Here is a 21,748-nt window from a genome sequence, read left to right on the forward strand (position 1 = left end):
ACAGCCCCTTACTGGAATGGAACTGGTCTGCACCCTGCTGGCATCATGCACCAGACACTCAGCCCCTTACTTTAATGGAACTGGTCTACACCCTGCTGGGTCGTGCACCAGGCACTCAGCCCCTTACTTGAATGAAACTGGTCCACACCCTGCTGGTGTCATGCACCAGACATTTTGACCATTATTTGAACCAGACACTCGGCCCTTACTTGAATGGAACTGGTCCACACCCTACTGGCGTCATGCACCAGACACTCGAACCATTACTTGAATGGAACATGTCCAGGCCCTGTACCAGACACTCAGCCCCTACTTGAATGGAACTAGTCCGCGCTGTGCTGGCGTCATGCACCAGACACTCGACCATTATGCGAATGGAACATGTCTGGGCCCTGCAACAGATACTCAGCCCTTACTTGAATGGAACTGGTCAACACCCTGCTGGTGTCATGCACCCGACACTCCGACCATAACTCGAATTGAACAAGTCCAGGCATTGCACCAGACACTCAACTCAGACCATTACTCTAATGGAATCGATCTGGGCCCTACACCAGACACTCGGACCATTACTCTAATGGAACCTGTTCAGGCCCTGCACCAGACACTCAGTCCATTACTCTAATGGAACAGGTCTGGGCCCTGCACAAGACATTCCCACCATTACTCTAATGGAACCGGTGTGGGCCCCGCACCAGACACTCTGACCATAACTCGAATTGAACCGGTTCGGGCCCTGCACCAGACACTTGGACCATTACTCTTTTGGAACCGGTTCGAGCCCTGCACCAGACACTCAGACCATTACTCTAATGTTATTGTCCTGGGCCCTGCACCAGACACAGAGACCATTACCCTAATGGAACGGGTCTGGGCCCTGCACTAGACACTCGGACCATTACTCTAATGGATCCGGTTTGGGCCCTGCTCCAGGCACTCAGACCATTACTCTTATGGAATTGGTGCGGGCCCTGCACCAGGCACTCAGACCATTACTCTAATGGAACCGCTTCGGGCCCTGCACCAGACACTCGGATCAGACCATTACTCTAATGGAATTATCCTGGGCCCTGCACCAGACACTTAGACCATTTCCTAATGGAACTCAGGTCTGGGCCCTGCACCAGGCACTCAGACCATTACTTGAATGGAACCGGTCTGGGCCCTGCACCAGGCACTCAGACCATTACTCTAATGGAACCGGTCTGGGCTGGCTGCACCAGGCACTCAGACCATTACACGAATGGAACTGTCCAGGGCCCTGAACCAGACACTGTACTATTATTAAAAATTGAACTGGTTGGCAAAGATAAAATGCACAAAGCAAGATGGATAAATGTGGCTTTAATACTTGTTGAGTTATGGCCCTTGGTCAACTGAAAAGAACAACAGATGACCATTGGCCTTCACTCTGTGGCACTCTTGTAAGACATTTGAAGAAGTCTCTGGACTTGATTTATGGTGATATGTTTCATCCTTGTTCATTTGAGTTCATTTAAACAGGGGGTCAGTCAAGCTGCCATGGTGATATGTTGAGTCCATTAATTAGTATTAACCTGGATGACATAAGGATACATTCATCATTCTCTCCATGTAGGCTTTTCATCACTAATACAGTAATAAAAAGCTTCATTAATGTTATTTAAAGGTTCAGTTTTATGTTGTGTACAGAATTCTAAATTTCTACTTGGATTTTACATTTCTTTTTGATGATGTGAAATCATTTACTGGTTGATAAAAGATTGAAATTATTTAAGGCTTTAAAATTTATGTTTGTTTTGAAGCCTCTGTGCGTAAGAAAGGAGATGTATAGTGCTATCCCATTGTTCAAGGGTTAAAACACTTCGCATGGGAAGTTCAAGATTTGAATACTAAGGTAGTGTATGTATTCACTGAACTATTTACATTTAGGCTGTTTTTGCATGTATTGTATGATTTATCATATTTACAAAGTAGGGGGAGGATCATTAGCCATGCATCTTGCTCACTTATCTTGGCTGAACTGAATGTCAACTGAAGAAGTTATAATGAATCCGATGAATTTCTGTACAACTTTGTTAAGAATTTGAAATAATTTTGCAAAACGTGTGTGCTTTAATTGCTGAGTGGATGCTTTTTTTGAGAGCTTGAATTACAGTGATTTCATGCTTAACTGGTAGTTTTCAAAACTTGAATATTTTAGCCCTGAAAGGAATTCTGCATGATATGAATTGGATTATTGCTCATGTATATTATAGTGCTTTTATATGGATTTTCAGATTTTCACTGAAAGTATATTGTTCTAGCTTAGATTCCACTGTTGATATTGAAAACAATGGAAGACGAGATTCAGAAATCAAACACTAAATATTTTAAAGTTATTCATTTTACTTTGTAAAGAAGTCATATTTGAACACAAAAGGCAAATTTTACGAGTTTAGGCGAGGAAGTATTTTGGAATAATTCAAAACCTATTGCGTAGTTTGTTTTGAAAGTATTGGATTTCAATATGGCGAAAATTGTAGGAGGTTAAACAAGGAAGTTTTTATACATGAGTACTTGTGTGTAGTGTTCTTTACTTTGTAGTATTGTCTATTCGTCATTTTACAAATATTTTTTGTCTCAAATTGGATTATTCATAACTGTGAGTTTACAACTTCAAACTACAGGACAACTTTATTCAAATTGCTAACATATTATAATGCATATGTATGCAATATTAACTTTGGCAGTTTTATTATTGTAAGACTTAATTTTACGGCAAGGTAATGATAAATTGGTGCAAATCAAGCCAGTATCCTGGTCAGTCAGCAGCAAAGTTTGTATTTACAACTTATCTCTCACTATCTTTGAACCTTATTGCGCATCTGGGTTCTTGTGCAGATTCTGTGAAAGTTTCAATTGAAAAGTCAGCAACAGTTGCCTGAGGAAAAGTTAACAAATTTTTACATAAAAAATTATGTAGGCTTAACATTTAACCTTTGAATGCATTGATCTTGCATGGTTATTGAAATTGTCCAAGCTTGGAAAATGTCAAACCGGCATTGAATTTTTCACGGTGTCCCTGAATCTCAATTTTCATGGTTGGACACCAGAATCTCAAAGTCAGGTGCTATGACAAGACTCCATAATTTTTTGGCAGAAAGTTAGATAGGAACCGAAAATGCATGTAAATGCATTTTATTCGCAGATTATATACATCGGTGGTAATAGTTAGTGCAGACCATTGGTCTTTTACTTGTCAACTTCCAGGTTTTAATTTTTCGTAGTTGAAATTGATTTGCATTTTATTCTTTTTTAATTATTCTTTATATATCTAGGTTGAAAGCAGGTCTGCATACAAAGATTTTAAGCTCTCAAGCATCCAAAATAATGATGAGACGGTAAAAAATACAAAAAAAAAAATGTGTTGCGTACTCAATGTGTTTCAAACACATGAATCATACTCATAGCGTTTCATCCAAATCTGGGCTTCTAAAAAACCGACAATTTGCCATCTGGACCGATTTTGACCTTGCCGTACCAATTTCATTATAGTAACAGAACATAAAGAATTGGTCTGAATTTTTTTTTTTTTTGAATTTTGGTTCAAAATAGCTGAGTCAGAAATTGTTTCATGTTTACATAATTAGTTTTAAGTATAGGCTTTGAATCCAACACTTGCAATTTTTTCCTAGCACGAAATGAAGTCACATGAAACATCTATTCTTAAAATGCAAATGTAATGCAGGTAGAAATTTGATACAATGCGGGAAGAAATTTGTTACAGGACTGTGAAAAATTACAATATGAGCTGATTAAATTGAACAGAGATGCTTAAAGATTCCCTTGGGTTAATGTTTTTGTAAATTTCAATCATCATAAACACCTGTATGACATCAGTAAAACTACAGGTCATAAACTTCGACCTCTTGATCTAGATACCCTGACCAGGCGTTTTTTTAATAACTATAAATTCCATTTTAAACAACTATATTTGGTGAAACTTTGCGCAACTGTTCCAGATAGTTTGAAATGTGTTTTGTTAAAAAAAAAAATAAAAAAAACATGAATCGTTTTGAAGTTATATAAACATTCTACATAATTTTTTATCACCTCTCATATTTCAAGTTTAAGGTATAATTGCTTTTTAGAATATTTATATTGAATATGTTATATATGGACAGTTTATGCAAATGCCTTTGTAGTTGTATAAATGCTTCAGCGCTCACATGGAAACATTAAAGTGACTCTCTGTTTAAAATCAATACATGCACATGTATAACAAACAATACATTTGGAGGGGCTAACCTTTAACTACTTACTTAATGCATTTATGGAAAATTTTAATTTTAATACTGAAAACAAGATCATGACCGTGTATTTAATAGCTGAATATTTACAAATATTAAATGACTTTTGGATCCTAACCTATTTACAGTGATACAGTTACTATCGGCTCACAAGGTAAAAAGACCTTATTTCCTGCACCTTTCTTTCAAATTAACATGGTATCCTTCAAAAGAATCATTGTTTTCAATATTTATTCATCCTTGTCAGTAAATTAAACAATTGTATGAATTGTGGTGCATCTTATTTGGGAGTAAGAGTGCATCTTTTTAGTCATAAGAATTGTGACTCAGTGCAGGTGACACTGAAGTCTGTCTGTTGTTCATAACAAAATAATCATTTAATTATTTTACCAGTTTCATAACTGAAAAAAGTAATGTAAATTTCATGTTTTAGCTTGAACGTAACATAAATGTTTTCATCTGTTATGCAGTATTCAAATATTTATAAAGCGAGTTTTTTGAAGATGATTTACTTAGCTCATCAAAATGCAAAGCGAGTTTGAATATAGATCTAAGTAAGTTTGAGCATCATGTGAAGAGGTACAAGGAAACTGAGGTGGTATATTTTATAAGCTATTCAGATGGCTCAGGGATTTTATAGATCTGTATGAGGGTGGAGCTTAAAATTTACAAGAGTGAGTATCTCTGTACATGAACAACCGTGATAAAAGGAGATTTATTGTTTAATAAATTCATACTGGATTTAATTTTAAGCCATCATTTACATTTAGGTGGTCAGCGTTAAGTTCAAAATGGTGAATGATAAATGATAGGACAGAAAATTGCTTACAAAACTGGCATTAATTTGATAAAATTCTGAATCAAATAAAACAAATAGACAATAATGGCTGACAGTACACAAGAAAATGTAAATACAACAATGGAGGTAAACAACGGGTCAATATCTGATCGTAATATCTCTCAACCATTGGAGGATTATAGGTCAGATGCATTAACATTGGACGGCGATCACATACCAAGCTGTCAAACCAATACACTAAATAGTAATCCAGTGCATAATTTGTGTACTGACCAACTGGACAGACTAAATATTGTGGACCAGGAGAGTTTACATAGCCAGCTTGCAGTTGGGGACGTATCAGAGGCTTGTAACATATCAACAAAAGGTGTTAATAATGTTGTAAGTAGAACTAGGGAGGATACAAATGATGACAATAGTGGTTTGAGAAGTGGAAATGTAAGTGAAGATCTTGCTCAAGTTATAGGTTGTGCACAGAACGCAAAATCAAATTCCATGAAAGATATGAGAGAATACTCACTGGAAAAAAGTGACAAAGATCAGATTGGAGTGGACACTGACAGAGATATAAATACCATGGAAACTGGGGATGTCACTGCAGCCAAGGCAAGGAAACTTGATGCTGAGAGCTTTGAGAAGGTTGAGACAAAAATGCCAGCTGGAAATCTGCCAGAAATCCAAGTTGAAGGAAGGAATTCTGATACAGCTGAAAAACAAGAAGATAAAGCATTGAAGAGTGCTACAAAGGAAAACACTGATAATGATGCTGAACATGGAACTCAAGCTGCAGTGGAGGGAAGAGGACCCAACCGGGAGTCTCTGGGTGCAAGATTTGGCCTGTTTGAGGGGGTAGGGGATCAAGGTGGTGGGGATGTTGGCTTCAGCTTGTACAGTGAGGAAGGCCTGATGGAGCCATGTGACTGTGATGAATGTATTCTGGAAGGAACTAATGACCGTGACAGGAAACTGCCATCTCCACTGAAAAAGGTAAAGTCTTTTGTACATGTACATCTTTTTATCTACCTTTGGAAGCTGTATGCATCAGATGCACACACTATTTGTTATTCTGGGGCAATCTTTGAGGTTTTTTAAAAGTAAAGGAAGACTCATGGATGTGATTTATCCATGATAGCTCCAGATAACATCAAAAAGAAGAATAAATTTGAAGACTTTTGTTTTTACTGTTTACTTGCTGCTTTTGGTTTGAGCTCTTCAGCTACCAGGTCAATTACTGTGGTCCCTGAATACCCATATTTTCAGGAGTCTTAAAATGACAAACATATTATTATATAGGTATATGAAATATCATTGACATGTATTGATTGGATGGATATCAAATGATTATTTTGATATTATTGATTTGTTAATGGCATTTTGTTCAGAATTTGAAATTCATTTTTGGACAGTATAGACTTTTTTAAAGTATTTTATTTTCCTTTTATTGAATTAAATTCTTAGTAGAATGCCTCTAGGTAATAAAAGAGGTTTCAATCCTATTTTTCATTAAATATCAGAAGGCTTCCATTCCATTGTTCAAAAGAATGGCAATTTTATCTTAAAGTGCAGTTTAATCTTTGTATCAAGTAATTGAAACAATTGATTAAAGAGCCTTAAAAGTTTATAATTATCCACTGTGTGGGCGAAATGAATGAAAAATATGCCTTGAAGGGGTCACACTTGACACAGTCATCAAGCAAGTCAATTAAAGGCAGCTGTAGGTCAGTATGTTACCACTGATATGGGGCAGGATAACTTGCTGCTATTATTTCTGGTTTGAGCATTTGTATCATTTACAAGTAGATTAAATCATGTTTTTTTGCTGTTTCCAGCATTGTTGACATAATGACTAGTAAAACTTAATAAATCAGGCTTCATCCACAGTCTTGTTACTCTATACTGTCCCTGAAGCTCAATGAGACAGCTACTTCTGATGATTGCTTGTCGAACATGGACAAGATAATTGTTACCTGTTGATTCCAGCTTTATTGGCTTCAGCAGATGGGAGGAAAGTGTCCATAATCATTGACTTGAATACTGAGTACTTTCAGACCTTCATTAGAAATCAGTTGTCTTGAGTAATTGATCTGATATATTGTTTAACCCATTGTTATGCCATGTTTTACTATCATTGCATCATCAGCATCTAAACAACTGTGTTTACCTGCCTGCCACACTCAGGTGAAACATGGACCTTTTCTGCTCCAGACCTTAGTGAACTCTGTCACAAGCAATAGGTTGTTCATGTACTATGTACAGGGCAGAAGTCAATAGTGATCATTCAGTAATGTGGATCTGTACATGAAATGCTTATCTTGTTCCATGTTCTATGCTGATATTTTATCTAAATACTTAACAATGCTTAAAGGATGTACTATGTTCATTCTTTTTTGTTTATCACATTCAATTGTGGTATTAATTGAACAAAGTCACCTGAGTAGATGGCTCTAAACATCTGGGAGGATTCTTACACATTTTTATTATCACCTATAATTATATTAAAAACCAGCAGAATGTGCCTCTGCAAAGGTTTAGCTACGTGAGTGATGTGAGCTACTATATTGGTTTCCAGTGTTATTATAGTCATGGAATTATGAGGTAACTAGATACTGCCATAATTTAGTTTGGATTCATTTGTGTGTTTCCATGGAAACGTGACACAGGTGAAGTTCTGTGTTGGTAGTTACCAGGTGGAGCTGTTTGACTGCTGAAAGTCTTAATGAACTAGGAAGTGGCATTATGTCAGCTCAACCTGCTAGAACCAGGAGATGTCAGAGACGAACAAAACATGTAGGTATCCTCACTGTGTTGATTAAAACTGAACATAAATTAAATATTTAACCTGCAGACTCATTGCAGCATGAATGGGGAGAAATTTTTGAATGTTGCAGAACACTGATCTCCTAGATGGGAAGCACAGTTCTGTCTTGGAGTCAGGACTTGTGAGAAATGAAAACTAGGAGCTTGATCACAGTCAGCAATATGTTATTGTGGTGTTCCATTGATAACTGTATCATTTAAATTTCATGTACTTGTATTTATTTCCTCATTTAAACAATGGTGTATTGGTTGTGTGAGTCATCATTGTACATTTACTAGTCTTCACAGTGTATGACTCTGAAATGGAGTATTTCATCCGAAATAGATGATGCATCATAATTGCCGTCATTTTCCAAATGAACCTCAAAAAAAAAATAGATCCAAAACTGTATTTATAAAGTGTACAATGTTTTTATTTTCAACTTATTGAGATCTATTTCACCAGCTTAAGGTTTTTTGATGTCCATTGACTATTATATAATTCTGCTTTTATGTGATAAAACCCCCCACTTGTTTTATACTCATAATAGTACATGAAGGGAGTGTACTCTTACTTTGTGAGGTTCTTGTTGAGTTTTCTCCCTTGATTGCAGCTGATAAAATGTTGGATCATCATGTTTGTCTATGCCATCATTGTCCCAGGGATATTGCCTGTGCGCCATTGTTGTTGCTTTAGATTTGCATTCATTTGACATTGTCTCTTGTGCATGAAAAGTAATAGTCAGAAGTTTGTTCCATGGTATCTTTGATTGAAAAATGGAATTCATCTACCGTACATGATAGATCTTACCACAGCATTGCAATAAGCTTTAAAACTGAGTTAGATTATTGAATTATGATATAAAATCCTGTCTTCAATATCAATGCACGGGGTATATTCTTGTAGGAAATAGTTGAAGTTTTTCAAATCCACAAAATCAGGTATCATTTTTCTCTTGACCAATGTCTAAAAGTCTGGAAAAGTCTTTTTTTGTTTCTGTTTGAAGATCTAACACTTCTTCAATTTACCTTTAACCTACAGTATCTGGTTGAAGGTCTAATACATCTTCAACTCACCTTTAGCCTACATTAGCAATGTTTCATCTACTATATAGCCGAAGTTAAAAGATCTGTGTCAATTGTTTATTCTGGGGCAACAAAGCCGTGGTCTGATTGACAGTTTGAAGGCTTGACATCACAAGTTGATGGATCTATGGTTGTGGTGTGTATTAATATTTTATGGTGTGGGGGAGGGTGAGAGTAATGTTCGTTCAGCAGGGACATCAGGGACATTATACTGACTGGAGTCTTTGATTTAGTGTTGTTGTGTTCTAAAACAACTGTGGTACATAACATTTTTCGGGAAGATTTTTCATTTGATAACTCGGATATTGCTATTTCAATGTGTTTCTATTTGTCACTAAGCTCATAATTCTGTGATCTTTTGGTGTGCCATAAAGCAAAATTATATGTTTTTTCGCTGGATGACAATGTTTTTAAAAATATCTTTATATAAGTACAAGTCAAATAAACATTTGTCCTCGAAACATATTAAATACTATAAAAGTACTAGTCTAATTTACATAACATAGAAAAAAGTAATCCATTTATGTTGTTTCCATATATTGCTGCTTCCATTTTAAGATTATTTTTTGGTATAAAGATGATTCTTGGCTGACTTTTAAAGGAACTCATTAAAGGTTTCTGTGTTTGTCATAGAATCTACTGTCTCCAATTCTGTTAATATCACGATGGAAAGGACATCTTGTCATATGTCAGCAAGTTTATTGTGACCAAGCCTAGATATCTGTGGAAAAAACACATGTTGAGATCAAATATAGAAATAATGGTGTTTCTAGAGCTCAAAAAGTAGGTTGGATTTATAATTTCTCCCTGAGTAGTTGTTGCTGAAGGTCTTGCTGTAACACAGTCAACAGTTTGCGGCATTTCTTTCTCAGAACAGCCATCAAATGTGGGACATCTAACTGCTAAATATACAGCAAAACTTTGTTAGTGTATTCTTTAATACAGAATAAGTAACTCTTTAAGGATGGAGTTGAGTTTTGTGAATGTGTTAGCGCCACTACCAGCAAAGTACCTGATTCATGGAGAATTCCTCATCTTGCCTCAAAATGCATTCTCAACTGACATGCAGGTAAAAAACTGGATATTGACAGTTTCATTCATTCATGTAATTATTATACTCACCAACAATTCAATTACGATTACGTAGTTGTGGAGGTTTTCCATTCGGACATGGCTTTTATCTCACTCATTAATTATTTGCATAGATATTATAGTTTTGATTCATTTTAAGATATAATCATTTCATAAAGGAATAATCATAATAGTTTATTATTTGCTTTATTGTTAACTATATATATCATATATAAACCATTTGTTAAGACAGTTATTAAAAAACAAGTCTGCAAAGTTTATCCCTGGGATAACAAAGAAATGTATTAATTTATGACAAGAAATTACATTTTAATAGACACTGAATACTTTCTCTTGTGCTGTTTGGGTGTTACCTCAATGATCTGATTGCGTGACTATGGATGCACTGCTTAACAATTTATGTACTTTTTTACTTATGGATGAAAGCACAACACACATTCTCCCTGTTCCTTGATTTGCACATTTAACAAAATCATGAAGTTTGATGAAAGATTTTATGCAAAATGAAACTATTATACTGGTAATAGGGATAGAACATTCACAAGTGGAGTGTGATAGTTATGCCGCAGTGCATTTTGTGTGGGTATGTTTATTAATGTAATAAATATGTTTATCTTGAAGAAGAAAACAATCCATGCACGGAAAAAGCAGAGTTCATGGGGTGTTTTTCCTTTCAGCTTTGGGTGTGATGCCATACAATATAACAATGACTGTCGTAATGTTGTTTATTATTCTATAGTAGCAATATTTGTAAATAAAGACGATATCGTGTATCATTATTAAACATGACTTGAGAATCTATTTGTGAATGACCATATAAAGGTATCTGATGGGAAATATTAATACCTGATGGCCCCATACTGTTTTGATATCATTTGAAAGGCTTAAATGTGTAGAGGAGGATTATTTGAACATTTATTTTACAGATACAAGTATTTCAAACACTTTGTTTTAACCTTGAAAGATTGAAACATGTATTTTCAGTCATTTATTGTACATATCAGTAATCAGTAGGCAACACCCTTTCCAAGTATTATATTTAGTCCCAAGCAATCAACATTTAACATTACAAGCAATGGCACGATATAAATGAAATTCTTATTTAAACATTTGGCACCTTAAGGTTCGATAAGATGAATATTATTTTAGGTAAAAAATGTGTTCAAGCACTTGTTCACACTGTAAATCCTTGTTTTTATAGAATAACAGGTTATCTTTTTAAACAGATCTTGCAAAACATATTAAATTCATGTTGAACGGTAATTTGATATATGATAGGGTTAATAAACTTGCGCACAATGAAACTTGATAGATGTTTGCAAGTGTTACGTCACTACATTAGTAACATCTTGAAGGCGAGTATTTATATCACAACATGAATCGTTGCTCCTCATTCGGTTGTATCTGACTGTTTATACTGCTGTGACAGTTACACTGCCTGATTTAAGATCACGCTGTTGGTTTTCATTCACAAGTTAAATTTTCTCAATCATACGCACCATAGTTCTCCTGCTTTCTGTTTATTGCTCAATCATATATCTGACCGTGTTTGAGGGCTTACAGTGAATAAGACATCCTGACTTGAGCACCAAAATGTTGGAGCATGGAATTATGAAAAAGCTACTTTCCCTGTTGGATTGTTCAGGAACTGTTGACAACTGTGATATGGTAATTTTCGTAATATTTGTGATATTTTCTTGTGAATATGTTTAAAATTGTTGTGCCATTTCCATTTCATTATTTAGTTAATTTACAATTTCTATGCCGTGTTCATTACAAATGGAATAAAATGAATGCTTTGATATTTTCCTAATTAAAAAACACTATTATGTCAAGTGTAAATAATTATGATTTCCTTTATTAACTTTTTTACAGAAATAAGTGCATATATAATGATGCTGTTGGAATATTGTGTTCTGCACAATCTCCTTTATGTACCTCAACAGTTGCACTTCAAATAATCAAGTACATTCATTTTTAGTTTGAATGACGTGCAAGGATTCTGAAAGCATCATGTCATTAGTTGAATAGTTATAATTTTATGATAGTAAAATGTATCGAATCAGAGAAACTCTTGAACGGCAACTAAGTACTTCACTATTTGCAATACTTTACTATGATAAATGTTGCTTTACCAGGAAGAAGGATGAAAGAGTGGAAGAGAAAGGAAGCCACTAACTGATAGAATAAGGGCTGACGCAACATGGGAAATGTACAATAAGTTTTCTGTGTTGACTGGAGCTGTGTGTTTTCTGTTTTCAGCAAAGTTCATGGAAGAAGATACGCAACATTGTAAGATGGACGCCGTTTATCCAGGAGTTCAAGCGCAGAAAATATCCGTGGATACAGCTGGCCGGACATCAAGGTACTCACTTAGTTAAATACGAAATAGAGTGACACAATTAATAGTAAGCAAGAAGTAGAGATGAATCATTACCCAGTCCCCCGTCCAGGGTAAATCTCAGTCCTTGACAATAGGCCAGTGGAATGTTCTTTCTGCTGGCAATAGAACCCCTTGGGTAAGATAGAACATCTTCTTAACTAGATTAAGGCTTTAATGGCAATAGAACCCCTTGGGTAAGAGATGGACATCTTCTTAACTAGATTAAGGCTTTAATGGCAATACAACCCCTTGGGTAAGAGATGGACATCTTCTTAACTAGATTAAGGCTTCAATGGCAATACAACCCCTTGGGTAAGAGATGGACATCTTCTTAACTAGATTAAGGCTTTAATGGCAATAGAACCCCTTGGGTAAGAGATGGACATCTTCTTAACTAGATTAAGGCTTCAATGGCAATAGAACCCCTTGGGTAAGAGATGGACATCTTCTTAACTAGATTAAGGCTTTAATGGCAATAGAACCCCTTGGGTAAGAGATGGACATCTTCTTAACTAGATTAAGGCTTCAATGGCAATACAACCCCTTGGGTAAGAGATGGACATCTTCTTAACTAGATTAAGGCTTCAATGGCAATAGAACCCCTTGGGTAAGAGAAGGACATCTTCTTAACTAGATTAAGGCTTTAATGGCAATACAACCCCTTGGGTAAGAGATGGACATCTTCTTCTTAACTAGATTAAGGCTTCAATGGCAATACAACCCCTTGGGTAAGAGATGGACATCTTCTTAACTAGATTAAGGCTTCAATGGCAATACAACCCCTTGGGTAAGAGATGGACATCTTCTTAACTAGATTAAGGCTTTAATGGCAATACAACCCCTTGGGTAAGAGATGGACATCTTCTTAACTAGATTAAGGCTTTAATGGCATTACAACCCCTTGGGTAAGAGATGGACATCTTCTTCTTAACTAGATTAAGGCTTCAATGGCAATACAACCCCTTGGGTAAGAGCTGGACATCTTCTTAACTAGATTAAGGCTTCAATGGCAATACAACCCCTTGGGTAAGAGATGGACATCTTCTTCTTAACTAGATTAAGGCTTCAATGGCAATACAACCCCTTGGGTAAGAGATGGACATCTTCTTCTTAACTAGATTAAGGCTTCAATGGCAATACAACCCCTTGGGTAAGAGATGGACATCTTCTTAACTAGATTAAGGCTTCAATGGCAATACAACCCCTTGGGTAAGAGATGGACATCTTCTTAACTAGATTAAGGCTTTAATGGCATTACAACCCCTTGGGTAAGAGATGGACATCTTCTTAACTAGATTAAGGCTTCAATGGCAATACAACCCCTTGGGTAAGAGATGGACATCTTCTTAACTAGATTAAGGCTTCAATGGCAATACAACCCCTTGGGTAAGAGATGGACATCTTCTTAACTAGATTAAGGCTTCAATGGCAATACAACCCCTTGGGTAAGAGATGGACATCTTCTTAACTAGATTAAGGCTTTAATGGCAATACAACCCCTTGGGTAAGAGATGGACATCTTCTTCTTAACTAGATTAAGGCTTTAATGGCATTACAACCCCTTGGGTAAGATAGAACATCTTCTTAACTAGATTAAGGCTTTAATGGCAATACAACCCCTTGGGTAAGAGATGGACATCTTCTTAACTAGATTAAGGCTTCAATGGCATTACAACCCCTTGGGTAAGAGATGGACATCTTCTTCTTAACTAGATTAAGGCTTTAATGGCATTACAACCCCTTGGGTAAGATAGAACATCTTCTTAACTAGATTAAGGCTTTAATGGCAATACAACCCCTTGGGTAAGAGATGGACATCTTCTTAACTAGATTAAGGCTTCAATGGCAATACAACCCCTTGGGTAAGAGATGGACATCTTCTTAACTAGATTAAGGCTTCAATGGCAATACAACCCCTTGGGTAAGAGATGGACATCTTCTTAACTAGATTAAGGCTTCAATGGCAATACAACCCCTTGGGTAAGAGATGGACATCTTCTTAACTAGATTAAGGCTTCAATGGCATTACAACCCCTTGGGTAAGAGATGGACATCTTCTTAACTAGATTAAGGCTTTAATGGCAATACAACCCCTTGGGTAAGAGATGGACATCTTCTTAACTAGATTAAGGCTTTAATGGCATTACAACCCCTTGGGTAAGAGATGGACATCTTCTTAACTAGATTAAGGCTTCAATGGCATTACAACCCCTTGGGTAAGAGATGGACATCTTCTTAACTAGATTAAGGCTTTAATGGCATTACAACCCCTTGGGTAAGAGATGGACATCTTCTTAACTAGATTAAGGCTTTAATGGCATTACAACCCCTTGGGTAAGAGATGGACATCTTCTTAACTAGATTAAGGCTTTAATGGCAATACAACCCCTTGGGTAAGAGATGGACATCTTCTTAATTAGATTAAGGCTTCAATGGCAATAGAACCCCTTGGGTAAGAGATGGACATCTTCTTAATTAGATTAAGGCTTCAATGGCAATAGAACCCCTTGGGTAAGATATGGACATCTTCTTCTTAACTAGATTAAGGCTTTAATGGCAATAGAACCCCTTGGGTAAGAGATGGACATCTTCTTAACTGGATTAAGGCTTTAATGGCAATACAACCCCTTGGGTAAGAGATGGACATCTTGATTTAGGATCAAATGTCAATTGGTATATAATCTGTTTAAAATGTATATACTGAACTGTCTTTAAATGCTTGAAAAAGTGTAATTATTTATTGTGCTTAAACCATGTGTCTGTCTTGAAATAAGTAAAATAATATATTACACTACAAATTGGCATCTTGGCAATGTTATTTCAACATAATTGCAAATAAAAACAAACTATGTTTAAGTTTTTTTTCTAGAAATAATATTATTAGGATGTGAAACTTTGTATGGATGATTAATGGAGGTTTTGTATGAATATGATGGAAATTTTTTTATTAACGTCATAGGTTTGATAATTTTTCATTGTAATTCAAGTGTATAATAGGTAATGTGTTCTCTATTGTATAAATGAATGGATTGATTCAATAACCGTTTAGAGCCTAAAAACTTCTCTTCTACCAGTAAAATAAATCATTCAAGCAGAATAAAAGATTTATGAAAACTCCAAAGACGGATTGGACTATTTTTTACATCTTGATAATAAATATATATTTTTTTTATTATAATGGAAAATATCACTTTCTTACTGAAACATACCTCCTCAAATGAATTGTACCTAAAAGATGACTTTTAGCAAAATAATGTTGCAACTTAATACACAACTAAACTCATGCAAGAATTATGTTCTAAAATAATATGTCATTAAAATTTAAGACTATTGATCACTGTCTGTTTTGAAATGGCTAATATGTTTGAAAATATATTAAAATCATTTATTCTATTTTGTGGATGCAATCAGTTGAATATCACATTAAAAAATATGAAATATAAGTTCTTAAAATATTTTGAAAATATCAAGTTTGTTTCAGTAAGAAAAAAACAACTGAATAAAGGGTATCTTTATTAAAACTCAGACAATTTGTAAACATGTGATTATTCATACAGGTTCTAGAGTTTATATGCTACTGTGGTGGGAATCCGTATTGTTTGTGGTGCAAGGTGCAGCAGTGAGTGTTATAAACTTGGTATTAAAATAGACAAAAAAGACCAAATATAAAAGATCACTTTTTACAACCTGTCATGCCACAGTGTACAATGTGTGCGTATGGGCTTGTCAGATATTACAATGAATTGGTTTATTGTGTGTAAATGTAGATACAGTTGCCCTGATAACATCTCAAAAGTGCAGTGGTGTAAGTACTTTCCAAATGATATTTGTACTAATAATAAAAAACACCACCACCACAATTCATTACTGCATCAAAACAAGGTTACTTTGGTACATTGTAGTTGGGAGTGGCCTAGCTAGTTAATGTCTATTGTTGTAATATTTGGTAATATATGGCCGTGCAACGACCTCTTATACATTGAAGTGAAACGAAGAATTGCTTTTAACTGTTTAAGTTTTAAAAGTCAGTTCAGTGTTAAAGGCCCATTGCCTGCCGTTTTGATGTAATCAAATATAAAACTTTCCTGAACATTGTGTAAAACATATCAAAGTGATCAGTTCAGTGATAACTGAAGCCATCAAATGACTTAAATAAAAATAATGATAAAAAATAAAGGAAAAATTGCTGGTAAGATCACTTAAAAGCCACCTGTTTTCACAATTTATGTCATTTTAACAACACACTATTTTTTTTTAATGACGTCATTTTAATATCCCGCAACGATACTTGTTATGACGTGACGTCACAAGAGTGGAATACGGCTGTATTGCACTGGAGTGGTATACGGACTACCGTATTTTGCGATATGTATTGGGTGTGGATTTATGATGGGTTATAATAAAAACAAAAATATGGGTGCCCCTTTAAAAGTTACAGAGTAGATTTAGTAAGCATGGATGATGAAACACTGTCTTCATATTGTACTGTAACAGCGAACATTGCACGCAGTATTTTTTTTTGAACCCATAAGTTACTCAACCCGTCTTCTCAGGTTTATGACATGGTAATGATCGCAATGTCGTGTGAGATGATCACGATTTGGTTTGATATTGCCTAAAGAAGTAATTGGAATGAAGATAAAATTTCAAAATAGTATGTCAATTGTCAACAAAAGTATTTTTTTATTGTAAAATAGAAAAATGGAGACTTTGAATTATTCAGTTAGTGAAAAAGAAATAATCAGGGTCAGTATTCAATAAGCCTTTTAGTAACATTTTTTATCTAAGTGAAAGATGGCTTTTTTTCTAGTTTGAATTTTTAGAAAGCGAACAATGTTTGTACACCAAAAGTATAAAAATCATCAAGAAAATGGCTTGAACAATATATGCATATCGAATAATTCTGATGAAAAGTAGCGGGTATTTCACATAATAATTGTGAAAAATTACAAAATTCTCATTAAGTTCAAAATTTTCACTAAGATGCTTATTGAATATGGCCCCAGAAATCAAACTCAGGTTAACCCTGATAACCAGGGCAAGCTGTGTGATGAGCTTCTCATTCCTAAACCAGAATTTTCAAATAGTACAGAAAACATAAAGATGATTGATTTCGAATTTAACATAGCATTTCTCATCCATACAATAAATGATAACAAAAAATAAAGGTAAATAGAACATATTGTTTTCCAACCTGAAAATTTTCCTATGTTTGCTGAAATATTTTTGTCAGAGATACAAAGCAGTTAAAATACCTCGCATGTATATAGCATATCAGTTGCAAAGATCTCCAAAACTTGTTAATAACTCTAGATTCTGGTAGATTCACAAAATACTTCCTAACTATGAAAGTGATAGTACACATTTTTCTGAGGCTTTTTTAACTTTCATTTTAACATGATATTAAATGTCTAATGTTACGACCACTTGCACACTTCAGGCAACTTCCAGGCAGGTGAGCCCGGGGCTATTCTGAAGAAATACGACAAACATGAACACCAGTCATTCAACAAGCTGATGGTAGACGTGCTGCGCTCTTACGTGCCGGAGTATCGGGGTGAGGTAGTGAAGGACGGGGAATGCTACCTACAATTACAGGTGTGTGAAGGTGTTATGGAAGTCTTATGTTCGTTGTTGGAAATAATTTTTGCTTCAGGATCCTAATAGGCTGACATGTAGTAACATAAGAAATGCAGTCCTATCATGTTGTAGACGCTAAAAACAGTTTCAGAATCTCTGCCCATCTTTTGCCTTTTCTTCCTCTGTGAAAATTAACTGCATTAACTACTAGTACATGTATAACATGTTGTTTTTTTCAACCTCAGGACCTGCTGTGTGAGTTTGAGGCTGCTTGTGTGATGGATGTGAAGATGGGCTGTCGTACCTATCTGGAGGATGAGCTCACTAAGGCCCGCCAGAAACCCACACTCAGAAAGGTGAGGATACATGTTTGGATTATGTGTAGTGTTCAGGGAAATATTGCGATTTATTGTTGTTTGTTGTCAATATTCACAGGCTTCTTAGATAAATATTTATTATTTGAAATAATATATGCTATTGTTCTACATCATTGTCTACATCATGGCTATTGCTGTCAACTTGTAGTGTTAATTTTGTTTATTACTAGTTCAACTCTTACTTTTGGGATTAAGCAAACGAACATTATAATCTCCTTTGTTATGGTTTGAATATTGGTGGCAATTTGAAGAGTAATATGACAGTCACAAGCGAACACTCTCAACCAGGGCTTCTAAATTTTTGAAATCTCAATCGGTCCAACTTGGACTGTCCAAGCCTGTCAAACCCAGTCCATGCCATTTCTTTGTATTTGAATTCACTGGCTTAGTGCAAGATGGTTGCAACTAAAGAAGGTGTTACAACAGTCTTGAGCCAATGCCTCAAATTACACAGTAACAGCTTATTAGGTCATATACTCGTACATGTAACTATAGCAACATGTGGTATGGAAATGCGACTTTTACAGTACCTTGCATAGAACGTATATCGGAGCTACTAACACAATGAAACACTGTTACAGATATTCACATACAATATTGACGTATTTCAAGAATATGTTTAATTCTATGAGACATTGAGTTACTGTGTCAATGCAATGCTTACAGTTTTTTTTCCATTTCTGTTCAAGGCAAGTTTTTCAACCATAGAAATATGACCTGTTGCTGATTCTTAATATTGCAAGATATCACTGCTATTTTCACAACTGTAGATATTTCTCCCACAGGACATGTATCAGAAAATGGTGGAGGTAGATCCAGGTGCGCCCACACCAGAGGAGCACGCCCAGAAGGCCATAACGAAGCCTCGCTACATGCAGTGGCGGGATGATATGAGCTCCTCAACAGGGATGGGCTTCCGTATAGAGGGCATTCGGGTACGTACAGTGCGTTCTGTGTGGTTGTGCAGTCACATATATGATAAAAGCTCAAGGAATATGTTGAGTTCACAATCACAGATATAACAGTTGTTGTCCAATGCAAATTGTTTTAACCTAGTTTATTAAAAGCAAAAGTAGAAAAAAAGAATACTTGATTTAGAAAAAAAGCAATTTATGTGGAGGTTCAGTTCCATTTTGCTTTATATTGAATGCTGGTTTGGAGGTTGGAGCTAATGTTTCTTTATAGCATATACCCGACTTTAAATAAAGATTCTTGTATCTTCAGTTTAGTTTTAAAGTAGAAACGTTGAATGAGTTTTTGCTGGCATATGTAGATGTATATTTATTCTGTTTGTATCATGCATTGCGAATTCTTTGTTACAGAAGAGTGACGGAGCTCAGGTGAAGAATTTCAAGACAACGAAGGACCGGGCAAGTGTGAAGACAAGCCTGCGACAGTTTGTGGAGGAACACCCAGCTGTTGTGGTGAGCAGTCAAATCTTAGGATATAGAATTTCATTAAAAAAAATATGTATTCTGTACATTAATACTACATGTCATGTACATAAATTTAGTAGAATTCATCAGAAACTTGTGATTGATTGCAGTTGTGTTTCTCAGAATTATTTATTGAAATTGTTCCAGTGTAAAATCTAGGCAAGTAAATTGTAATAATGTTCACTTGTTCTGTTTCAGACCAAATATGTCCGGAGATTGAAAGCTATCAAAGTAACACAAGAGTCATCTCCCTTCTTCAGCTCTCACGAGGTAGGCAACCCAACTGAAGTAAACCATTTCATAAAATATAATAATTTTTTTAAAGAATACAGAATGGAACATTTACAATATAAGGTACACATGTACTGCTTTAATGTGTATTTGACTTGAATAAAACTAAAAATGTATGATCATGTTTCCTTTTTCTCTAAAGAATTATTTGTTAGCTTATAGATAAAAACAAATAGTAATCTTTATCTTTTACTTGCAAATCTTTCTTTCACAGGTTATTGGTAGTTCTCTGCTGTTTGTCCATGACCGATCTGGCTCGGCCAGTATCTGGATGATCGACTTTGGGAAGACAGTTCCGTTACCCAGCTCCGTGCAAGTGACTCACCGTAAACCCTGGCAGGAGGGGAACCATGAAGACGGCTACCTCACCGGCATTGATAACCTCATCAGTATCTTCCAGGAGCTTTTAAAAGACTTGAACCTGCCCATGGCCAGCAGTGATGAAGAGGGGCTGGACAGTGAAGCCAGCTCGGTCAGGTCAAACTCTTATTCCCAGTTTAGTGATAGCGTTAATAGAGATAGTTCAAGGACATTGATTCAAAGTTCAGACACTGTGACGGGTTCAAACTCTTCTCAACCAGAAAGTTAACTGACAATTCGAATGAATCAAGGGTGTGAGTGTAAATGACGGTCAGTAAAACCCGGAAACCAGAAAGCATCAACTGCATTTACAATTGCCATACACCATAGCCAAATATGGTGCTTATTTTCAAGGTCGGATATTGACTATCAAATAAATGAAATTAAATTAAAAACTCAACGCAAATTTAGTGTTCAAACAGCGACAACAGAGAGACCTAACCAAAGATTCAAGTTGCTTTATGTGCAATATTGATAGTTCACTATAATTTCAGTTATTTGAGGTCAATTTCAAGGAACTCTTGTGAATATCAGTATAAATGTTGTTTTTTTATACAGTATTAGTTTGTCATGTTTATTTGTATGTTTATTTTTTTGTAAAAAAAATGTGAAAATCTCATTAATGAAAACTGTCTGTCATCATGATCTGATATTTACAAAATATGTAATCCTTACACATGTTATATTCTTTATTCTTGAGGTGATTTAATTATCTAACATTAAGACACCTAGTTACCACAGATATTTAATACCAGTACACATGTGCTTGATCATCAATGCTATTCCTAAATATTATTCAATGTAAGACATTCATAAATCAAATGAATATTATTATATTATTGATACTTTGTACTACTTTGTACTAGGTATTTTTAAATGAGAAATCATAGGTATCAGTTCTTCTATTCATAAAATTCCATGGACAGGTATTTACTTCTTTAAACTTTTCCTTGAACAGGGTTTTCAGTTTCAAGCTCTTTACTTGATAATTTCTACGATTATTGACTTCCTTATAAATGAGAAAAGGAAGCCAATAGATTTAAGTAAGTGGTAAAAATGGTCCCCTGTGTCTGACGTCCATCTTGTGTCTTATTTCTGATGTTTTTTTATCTAAAAGTTCGCTAACTGCGCATTATTAACAAAATGTTATTTTCTGAAGTTTGTTAATGATTGTCCGTTTATTTGATTTCCATTAATTATGTAACTGTTCTATGTTTAATTGATTGAAGATGTATTTGTAAATTATGAATTAACAGCTTAATAAATTATATAAATGA

General features: G+C 35.3%; 1 protein-coding gene across 6 annotated transcripts in view; it reads left to right on the plus strand.

Annotated features, from left to right (window-relative positions):
- Positions 1-21,748, plus strand: part of LOC128207889 (inositol-trisphosphate 3-kinase C-like) — a 52,720-nt gene extending 30,972 nt beyond the window's left edge. For 4 of the 6 annotated variants that reach the window (XM_052911071.1, XM_052911072.1, XM_052911074.1 and 1 more), the window contains exons 5-11: positions 12,307-12,409; positions 17,868-18,025; positions 18,253-18,363; positions 19,170-19,319; positions 19,707-19,808; positions 20,019-20,090; positions 20,326-21,748. In XM_052911071.1, the coding sequence (XP_052767031.1) occupies positions 12,307-12,409; positions 17,868-18,025; positions 18,253-18,363; positions 19,170-19,319; positions 19,707-19,808; positions 20,019-20,090; positions 20,326-20,700 (1,071 nt within the window). In that variant the 3' untranslated portion in view covers positions 20,701-21,748. Of the gene's footprint in view, positions 1-2,230; positions 2,624-4,559; positions 6,058-12,306; positions 12,410-17,867; positions 18,026-18,252; positions 18,364-19,169; positions 19,320-19,706; positions 19,809-20,018; positions 20,091-20,325 lie in introns of those variants that run through there. The other 2 variants (XM_052911076.1, XM_052911075.1) reach the window with 2 other exon arrangements.

This window comes from Mya arenaria, chromosome 11, assembly GCF_026914265.1.
Source record: "Mya arenaria isolate MELC-2E11 chromosome 11, ASM2691426v1".
NCBI lineage: Eukaryota > Metazoa > Mollusca > Bivalvia > Myida > Myidae > Mya > Mya arenaria.